The 10,409-nt window shown below is 43.6% G+C and overlaps 1 protein-coding gene across 1 annotated transcript in view; it reads right to left on the bottom strand.

Annotated features, from left to right (window-relative positions):
* CACHD1 (cache domain containing 1) overlaps nt 1-2,955 on the bottom strand; it is a 132,478-nt gene extending 129,523 nt beyond the window's left edge. Inside the window, exon 1 of the mRNA XM_033151889.1 lies at nt 2,330-2,955. Within this exon, the coding sequence (XP_033007780.1) occupies nt 2,330-2,572 (243 nt within the window). The 5' untranslated portion in view covers nt 2,573-2,955. The remainder of the gene's footprint in view (nt 1-2,329) is intronic.
* Nucleotides 2,956-10,409: the final 7,454 nt, after the last annotated feature.

The raw sequence follows: 10,409 nt of genomic DNA on the forward strand, positions 1-10,409 counted from the left end.
AACAAAATCACCACCTTCTGAATTAAGTATTTTTACTCTAACTTCCTTCTGCAGGAAAGTCTCTGCAGAAACCATGGCAAGCTTGAAACAAGGTGAAACAAATGAAAAACAACTAACTTTTTCCCCCACGATATACTAAAATCTCTGGCTTTACTGTATTGATGGCATCTAGCTTCACACGTCCCAGTTAACAGTAAGACAATATATTTAGTATGGGCATCAAACATTTCTTCTGGAAGCCAATAAACCTTTAAAAGCCACAATTCTTAGTGACAGATACTTAATCGCCCAATAAGCTAAAGAATTAACATGACAAATAATGCAAGCAAATGCATATTTTACATGCCTTGATTTAAAAAAGAAAGGAAAAAAGACCACTTTACACAAACATAATTATACATAGGCATGTACCAGTAAGGGAGAAGTTCATAAAATGAGAGCATCTCTTTTAATGGTATACAGCATAATAGTAGCATTTTCTTTTAACAGTATTCCCAGAGTCTACAGATTACACACAGGGAGAGAAATGTGCCATCGGCTCTTGTGGGAGAAGGGAAGTGACTTCTAAATTCTCCATAGTTCAGTATATCAATAATTTACTACTATCTACCTTGTTAAGCACAGTGATTTTTTTAATGTGCTGTTTCTTACAATAAAGGAGGGGGAAAGAAACTCTGACAAAAGCCCAAGAGCCCTAGGAGGGAGCCGAAACAATAATATTTCAAAAGATAGTAGAAAGGAGCCAGTTTGAAGAAGATAAAGGGCCATTTGGGCACAGCCCCCTGCTGCTTCCATGAAGTGTCTCCTTTTCAATCTGGGAGGCTTTAAAACTGCCTTTGCCACTGACCCTACCTTGCATCTGCAGTGTGTTTGGGGATCCAATTTCACCTTTTGTCAGGGGAGGCTGCAGTTGGTTGCTGTAACACAGCTATTAGCCTCCTTTACAGAAAGCACAATAGTCAAACTGTCATTAATATGCAACCACAAAGGCAGAGATAGACTATAATTGCTAATCATCTCGCTCTTTCTGAACTGGGGCAAATTACCCAGTGCCAAGAAATGAGTTTCAGGAGTTAAAATATTAAAAATCTGTTAACTGCTTTTTGTGTTTTGTTTTTGTTTTTCGCAAAAAAGAAAACTACACCAATCCTCTCAGCATTTCCATTTATATTTCTGATATATTTCTAATATTTTTCTCCTACCTAGTAGCTGTTGGGTTGAAAATTGGGGGCGGGGAGGAAATTCTAAAATGTTAAATAAAAGTATTTCAATGGAGGAGCTCTCTCTTCCTCTACCCAGCAAAATTATTGAGCAGTCTGGCAACTTTAAGAGAAAATGTTAATGATAGCTTTAGGATATACTCTTATCCTAATTTACTTGGGAGTAAGGCCCACTGGACTCAATGAAACTTAATTCCAAGAAAACATGCATAGGATCATTGTCCTGTTAATGCATTTTCTTTTTAAAAAGAACTCTGCCGCACACAAAAAGATCCAGGAGAAAGCACTGCTAGTCAACAATCAAATCTCATTTTACTTGCTTCCAAGTAGTCTGGCTTTAAGCTACTAATTACGACCCCAGCATTAAGTGGATGGAAGCATTCAAGCTTCTCAAATCTGCCAAAATTGGATTTGTCAAAGATAAGGATTTCCATAGCTACCTCAAAAATGAAGCAGGTCTTTGGAGCAACACACACCACACACACACACACACACACACACATATTATGCAGAACACCCAGTTCCAAGCCTCCTCCTTCAAGTATCTCTGCCCAGGGGGGCAACAGCCTGAAACCAGGGGATCATGTTTCAACATTCATCGATGCTATTATATGAAAGGATTCAGCAGCCTGCTCTGATCAAAAGTCTGCAAACGGTGAGAAAACACAGGCTCTTTCTGCCTAACCCGCCCCCCGCCCCAACGACAACGATGAGAGCCAGCGTGGTGCTCCACATCGGAGATCTAGCGAGGGACGCCACTAAGCGGGTAAAAACTCCAGTTCCCTGCAAGTTGAGGGGAGAGGTGCCACTTTCAAGAAAAATGTTAAGCAACAAAAAGGCAGAATATATAAACAAGCAGCAGCCCACTGGCGCGGGGGGGGGGGTGGAGAGAGGAGAGAAGGTAGAAAAGGTAGAAGACAGGATTTGAAAAGAGAGCAGGGGGGAAATGGGGGGGGGGAAGAAAAGTGGGAGAAAAACAGGAAGGAAAGGATGAAGGGAAAGGGAAGAAAGAAAACCAGGAAGAAGGAAGCGAAGCTGAGAGAGAAAGGAGGAGGAAAAGAATTCAGGGGAAAGAATGGAAAAGAGCGCCGGGGAGAAGGGAAGCTTACCTGCATGGTGACAACCCCCAGCTCCTCCGTGGCCAGTTTCCTCATCTGAGTGGCTAAAACTTGCGCCTCGTCCAAAATGGAAAACTCCGAATCGGCGGCGCTAAGCCTCCAGAAAAGCGCCATGTAGACAACCCAGAGGGGCCGCTGGCCAACGCTGCCCCTTCGCAAGGGGGGAGCCGAGCCGCCAGAGGAGCGGCGAGCCGGCCGGGCGGCCTCTTCGAGCTCTGCCGGCCTGCTCGCCATGATGCGGAGGGCGACTTCTGGAGCACCCTGGTGGGCACGGTGGCCACCGCCGTGCGTAAAGCGCGGCGCTCAAACTTTCCTGAGCGCCTCCCAAACTTCGGTGTGGGATTGCAGGCGGCGAAGGAGGAGGGCGCTACGCCTCGGGGCTCCGGGGAGAAGCGGCCGACTCCTCCATGCAGGGGCTGCCGAGTGCACGAGCCCTCCGCGGACCTCTTTCCAGCCGGATTGGGTCGGCCGAGCAGAGCCGGGCGTCCGATTCCTCCCCTAGACGGGCAGCCAGTGGCTTGGCTCGCCTGCGCTCCAGCTCCGGGGACACTGGGAGCTCTGCCTTGGCTGCCGACTGAAAACAGCGGCGGCTGAGGAGAGCTGCAAACTGCGGAACAGAGAGAGGAGCAGAAGCGGCAGGGCCGGGAATGGAGTCACCGAGGGGGAAAGGGAGGTGTCTGGTGCCACCAAGCTGCGCGCAGGCTCTTGTGCACAACAATGTGTGGATTGGAATGGAGAGTCCGGGAAAGCCTCGCGCGTTCCCCGCTGACTGCCCCCCGCCCTCCAAGACATTCAGAAACTTTCCAGCAAACACATCCAATCCACATCATCGCCAGTGCAGTTTGTGGAAAGCTGGGTCCTCTCAAAGCTTTTCCAGGGGCGAAGCGTTCACCTGTTGGACTGCGAGAATCTGCTGAACATATCACAGCCCACTGTTAAGAAACTATTGAAAAGTGAGGAGGGAGAACCACCTTTGTTTATTAGTGAACGTACGTAGGATAGTATTTTGGATCCTTTGCCCCAAACAAGGCTTATGCCAAAAATAAGTAAGTTCATCTTTAAAGGATCACCCCATCATTTTTGAGAAATCACGGAGGCGGGCTGCTGCGGGGGCGGGGGAAAACCTCAGTTTATTGGATACTTTCAATGCTTTTTAATAATATTTGTGGATCCCCTGCCCCCCTTGGCTATGACCATGCACCCAATTGTTATTAAATCTTTCGCAGCACCCTTTGTGCCAGACTTCCTTCTAGGAACTTTCTCCTAACAACAGGATACAAAAAAATGATGTTCCCTGTTCTTGCTTTAGCTGGGCTTCAATATATATATAGCCTGGAGCTATAAGCATAATAAATTTATCTATGTTTAAAACTATCACTGTTCTTTCTTCCATAAAAACTGCCCTGTACAGTATATTAAACCTGGAAACTACACTAGGATGTTTAATATTCTGTAAGCATAATTCATTTTTGAAAGGTGAACATTTTCAAATGCTCCACGCATTTTCACAAGAGGTGGCCTACTCTTGAGAAAACATTTACAAAGCACCAGGAAAAAAAATACAGGCGTGCATGTAAAAGTATAACTGATTTAGCAACAAACAGTGACAGGTTCTGTCTTGGGATGTGCAACTTAAAAGAGAGAGAATGTAATAGGCCAAAACCAGGGGGGGGGCCTCTTAGACATCCAAGTGGTAAAATACTCTCCTGGGATGTGAAAATATAATTTGCAATAATGTAGAGCAGCCTCTCTAACCCTTCAGATGTACAGTATCTACTCACTGGAGTAAATACTGGCAGTAATAAATTACCCCACCCTACACCCCAAGCTAGTGTTTTTATAACCAAGTTTGGGAGCCATTGCCCAGCAATAAAATAAATAAATAAAAGAGGTTCCCAGTAGCTCTTTCTGAATGTAACACATTTAGTAAATAATATTATTTACTAATCATAATTATTACTACTTTATTGTGTTGCTTTTTTTTCATTGGCCTTAAGAAACTCTCTGTGATTCTGTTTTGTGCAACCTTCCTGAAAGTTAGTTCAGCAGGACAACAGTTCCTAATTTTGTTTCACATCTTATATATAATATTTGGGTTATAATAAGCTCCTCCCTTACCAACCTTTAAGTTTATATTTGGGACTCATTTCAGCTTTCAAGTTATGAGAGTTCATTGAAAGCCATCCTTAACTCCCCCACCCCACCCCCCGGGTTCTATGAGACTATAATCACAACAAAGTTCATCTGTATTTGGGCCAATGCTTATAACATAGGGAAGGGCATGGTGATGAGAGGACACTTGCCTGTAGCTGTTCATTTGAGAACATTCCTTCAATGAAGAAATGTTTTGCTATAATTTATTTCTATTGCAAACCATGATGTTACTGTACATAATTTCTAAGTATATGGAATTTAGGGTTGCCACTCATCCCTAGAAAATTGGGATCATCCCTTTTTTGGACAAAAGTGCCCCTTGTTCCATTTGGACTTCAAATGGGACACCTTCTTCCCATATTTGTGCTCCTCCAAACTGTGCAGGCAGTGGGCGAGTCCAGCGGGAGGAGGAGAGAAAGAGCCTGAGTGGGAGTTTGAGAGAGCATTTTTTGTGCAGGCAGAGTGGGTCTAGGAGAGCGAGAGAGGAGGTTTGCACTGCACGGGCCTGTTACAGTGAAGTCTTGGGTTTGCGTGAACAGGGGTGTCGTGGTGGGTGGGTCACAGAGGGGTTTGCAGGGGCCTGTTCCATCCAGTGAAGGGTGGGGAGGTGAGGAAATAGTTTTTGCTGGGGCAGAGGGGAGGGGAGTGTCAAAGAGCAAGAGAGAGGGGATTTGCACTTCGCATGGGCTACTATCTCCATCTTATCCGCATTCTGAGTAAACATATGGAAGGCTACCTTACATTTGCCTGAATGCCACTCCTTACTAACAACCAACTAATTGATAAACTTAGATTGAATTTTCTGATACCAGGAGCAGTTTTAGTTGTTTAACACATTCCCTCTCCACTAAGTACCCCAACACCTTTATTTAATACATTCCCTCCCTGCTAAGCTCCCCTTTACCAAAGTCCCCTGAAGTGCATTCTACGTTACTGTAGTCATAGGCATAGATTTGTGAGATCTGTGTTTCCTTATTAAGCCATAGTCGTGAAGAATGTTTTCACTTGCAACACCTTTTCTTTTTGGAATAATGCTGTGCCTTCACCAGCACAAACATGTCACTATGCCAGCATAGATTCACAGGGCCAGTACGTATATATTCTGCCTCTGCTGTACAGGGGGATTTAGGAGTGATCCTATCCTCAGCCAGCAGGTGTAATTCAGGATTGAGCAGTAAGCAGTTTTGTGCCAGGAAAAATTGAAACCTTATTCCTTCTCTTCAAGATAGAATTGCCATTCCATGAGATCCAGACCAGTCCCTGCTTAGAACATACTTCTTCTAAAAATAGGGGAGATCTTATATCTGCATTAAAGGTACAGTGATATTTCATTAACAATGAACACAGTTGCATATGGCATCTCCTACCGTCGACTCCCTTTGGTTAATTCTTTCAATTAACAGCTCAGTTGATTGTTGCCAGATAATTAAAATGGCAATTCATTGATTAGTACCACAGAATTAAAATTACAATTATATATGTATTTCAACAGACTTATAAATTGCATAATATAGGCTCTTTTAGACTTAATTAAAACAACAAAGAGTTGCAAATGTGGATAGATAAATCCCCAGCTGGTTTTCTTTCCCTTCTCCCACAAATAGGATTAGAATACTTATCAGTTGCTCTCCAGTTCAGATTTTTATCACAGATTTTTAGTTTTGCTAACTAATGAGAACATGAACTAATTATCTTCTCCTTAAACATACCTGGCTGTCCCCATTAAAAGTGAATGCAAAGCACAGCTTTCAGATGCCATATATAGACACATCTATATATTTAGATAGGCACAGAGGCACAGTTTGCAGATGTCATCCTCATTCACAGCTGCAATGAAAGACAAGGAATGAACCATGTAAGCTACAAGGTAGGTCTTTTAAGGCTGCAATCCTCCTCCCATGTATCCAGGAATAAGAACCACTGAGCTAAATGGGATTTCCTTTGAATAGAAATATATAAGATTGCACTGTGAATATATACTTAGATTGAGTGTGCATCAGGTACCACAAGGGTGAAGACAAGTTACAGCATATAGAATGCTGGGCCTGGATTTAATGTTTTCCAGTGATACATGTCCAACCATTCTTCAAATCTGCCCTGATTCCCTAATCAGAGGAGGGTATATTTGGTGATATCATAGGAAGCAGACCAAATAACATCAGGCACAGCCAGCTTCTACTTTGAACTTGCAAAACCACCCCCACGCCTTGAGTTTAACCGTGGAAAGCAACATTACAGTTCAGTTTGGGAGAGATTTTCTTTTCTTTTCTTTTGCAAGTTACAAGCAGACTCAAATGAAGGATGGTATAGAAATGTTAATAATAATAATAATAATCTGTTCATCAGCAATATCTACTATACAGTAAATGCGAGATGGTTTTTGACTGTGCAACCAGAGAAGACAAAAGGAACGGCTACCAGCCTTGATGGCTATGTTTTGCTTCCACTATCAGAGACAGTATGCTTCCGAATACAGTACCAATTGCTAGGAATCCCAGGTGAAGAGAGTGCTGTCTGCACTCAGGTCCGGCTTGTAGGCTTCCTATGAGCATCTGGTTGGCCAGATGAGAGAAGAGAGTGCTAGACTAGATGGAACCTTGACCTGATGCAGTGGGACTCTTCTTGTGTGTTTGTGTTCTTAGAGAGCCGCAATAGTCCAATAATCATAAACAACAGTTAGAATTGCAGGACTTTGACCATTTTAAGAAATCAGGCTGTTCCTTGATAGTGTTGTTATAAACTGAATTCAGTTGAGATGTGCAGCCATACCTCTTTTTGCTACAAACAAGGGGAAGAGAATAATGTGCGGGGGAAAGAAGCCTTGAAAGAAAATCTCTCGGCACATACTGAGTATGAATTACAATTAGCTTTTAGATACTGTGTGAAGTTGCCTATGTATTGCCTGTGCTATGTTTTTGGTTGATGTATTGTGCAGCAAGGACATATAAAGTTACCTTTGAGTGTACTGAAAGCTATTATCAAAGTCACACAGTTAAACTCCCTTAAGTCCTACTGATTTCAATTGGGAGAGATTTAAACTTGTTTAACTATTTTTCTGAAATTCATGGGATGTAAAATTGTTTATTTTTTATGCCCCACATCATTTAAAAGATGCCACATGTCTTTTTTTTTTTTTTTTTTAAAAATCCTATTTATACCCATTCCAACTTGGATGCTACCAAAAAGTCCCCCTAAAAAACCAACAACACTGTAGGACTTGGGTTGAACGACAAGCAAAACAAAATTAGTATTATGTGCGTATTAGTACCCACTTTCTCTTAGTACTCCACATTGTCTCAACTGTTGGTCCCATAAACACAAGCAGGAGAAAGTCCCAGCAGCTTGCACATAACAGGTGTACAGAATAAAGATACTGGATACAAAACAGAGGCACTGCAGATTTGTGTTACTAAGACCAAGAAAGGCGCACACAGTTTTCCACGTTCTTCTCTAGATAACAATAATTATTAGCCAAAGCTATAGTGTTAGTCTTGGTGCTGTGCCAGACTACCACATAGTTCAGAAAGTCATTAGCAGCAATAACAACCATGGGTGTACCCAGGGGGGGCAGGGAGGCAGCTGCCCCCCCCCAGAAGCAAAAATAAAATAAAATTAAATGGTTATTGGCAGCCTAAAAGGAAAAAAGCTCAAGACTGGTCTTTCTCCCCCTCCCAAAATCTCAATAACAATTGAGCTCTTGCCGAGGCAGTTGGCCACTGTGTGTGTGTGTGTGTGTGTGTGTGTTGCGCCGGCTGTTTCCCCCTCCCTCATGCCGACAAAGAGCCGGCATGCCTATCAGAGACCGGATCCTAGCCTGCACCCTGCTTGGTCAAATGGGGATGCAGGCTGAGACTTGGGCAGTGTCGGGGCGAATTCATCGTTGCCGGGATTCATCGTTGCAAGGGAGCTTGGCAAACTGAGTTCCCTTGCATGGTGAGTAGTTCCTTTGCGAGGACTGAGGATCCTGGGAAACTTGAGTTTTTCAGCCATTTGGGGCTTTCTGTTTGGGGGGGAAAGTTTTTCTGTTTTTTGAAGTTGTTTTTGTTTTTGAACCTGAACGACCATGGCTTGCCCCCCCCTTAGTTTTGATCCTTGGTACGCCCCTGATAACAACGACCCGCTTAGCAACTTTCTCCAGGAGAAGAAGGCTTCGTGTGGGTAGCGGGTTGTTGTTGTTGTTCAGTCGTTCAGTCGTGTCCGACTCTTCGTGACCCCATGGACCAGAGTACGCCAGGCACGCCTATCCTTCACTGCCTCTCGCAGTTTGGCCAAACTCATGTTAGTAGCTTCAAGAACACTGTCCAACCATCTCATCCTCTGTCGTCCCCTTCTCCTTGTGCCCTCCATCTTTCCCAACATCAGGGTCTTTTCTAGGGATTCTTCTCTTCTCATGAGGTGGCCAAAGTACTGGAGCCTCAGCTTCAGGATCTGTCCTTCTAGTGAGTACTCAGGGCTGATTTCTTTGAGAATGGATAGGTTTGATCTTCTTGCAGTCCACGGGACTCTCAAGTCTCCTCCAGCACCATAATTCAAAAGCATCAATTCTACGGCGATCAGCCTTCTTTATGGTCCAGCTCTCACTTCCGTACATTACTACTGGGAAAACCATAGCTTTAACTATACGGACCTTTGTCGGCAAGGTGATGTCTTTGCTTTTTAAGATGCTGTCTAGGTTTGTCATTGCTTTTCTTCCAAGAAGCAGGCGTCTTCTGATTTCGTGACTGCTGTCACCATCTGCAGTGATCATGGAACCCAAGAAAGTGAAATCTCTCACTGCCTCCATTTCTTCCCCTTCTATTTGCCAGGAGGTGATGGGACCAGTGGCCATGATCTTAGTTTTTTTGATGTTGAGCTTCAGACCATATTTTGCGCTCTCTTCTTTCACCCTCATTAAAAGGTTCTTCAATTCTTCCTCACTTTCTGCCATCAAGGTAGTATCATCAGCATATCTGAGGTTGTTGATATTTTTTCCGGCAATCTTAATTCCGGTTGGGGATTCATCCAGTCCAGCCTTTCGCATGATGTATTCTGCATATAAGTTAAATAAGCAGGGAGACAATATACAGCCTTGTCGTACTCCTTTCCCAATTTTGAACCAATCAGTTGTTCCATATCCAGTTCTAACTGTAGCTTCTTGTCCCACATAGAGATTTCTCAGGAGGCAAATGAGGTGATCCGGCACTCCCATTTCTTTAAGATCTTGCCATAGTTTGCTGTGGTCGACACAGTCAAATGCTTTTGCATAATCAATGAAGCAGAAGTAGATGTTTTTCTGGAACTCTCTGGCTTTCTCCATAATCCAGCGCATGTTTGCAATTTGGTCTCTGGTTCCTCTGCCCCTTCTAAATCCAGCTTGCACTTCTGGGAGTTCTCGGTCCACATACTGCTTAAGCCTGCCTTGTAGAATTTTAAGCATAACCTTGCTAGCGTGTGAAATGAGTGCAATTGTGCGGTAGTTGGAGCATTCTTTGGCACTGCCCTTCTTTGGGATTGGGATGTAGACTGATCTTCTCCAATCCTCTGGCCACTGCTGAGTTTTCCAAACTTGCTGGCATATTGAGTGCAGCACCTTAACAGCATCCTCTTTTAAAATTTTAAATAGTTCAGCTGGAATATCATCACTTCCACTGGCCTTGTTGTTAGCAAGGCTTTCTAAGGCCCATTTGACTTCACTCTCCAGGATGTCTGGCTCAAGGTCAGCAATCACATTTCCTGGGGTGTATGAGACCTCCATATCTTTCTGGTATAATTCCTCTGTGTATTCTTGCCACCTCTTCTTGATGTCTTCTGCTTCTGTTAGGTCCTTTCCACTTTTGTCCTTAATTGTGGTAATCTTTGTACGAAATGTTCCTTTCATATCTCCAATTTTCTTGAATAAATCTCTGGTTTTTCCCATTCTGTTATTTTCCTCTATTTC

The sequence above is a fragment of the Lacerta agilis genome, chromosome 6 (assembly GCF_009819535.1).
Source record: "Lacerta agilis isolate rLacAgi1 chromosome 6, rLacAgi1.pri, whole genome shotgun sequence".
Taxonomy (NCBI): domain Eukaryota; kingdom Metazoa; phylum Chordata; class Lepidosauria; order Squamata; family Lacertidae; genus Lacerta; species Lacerta agilis.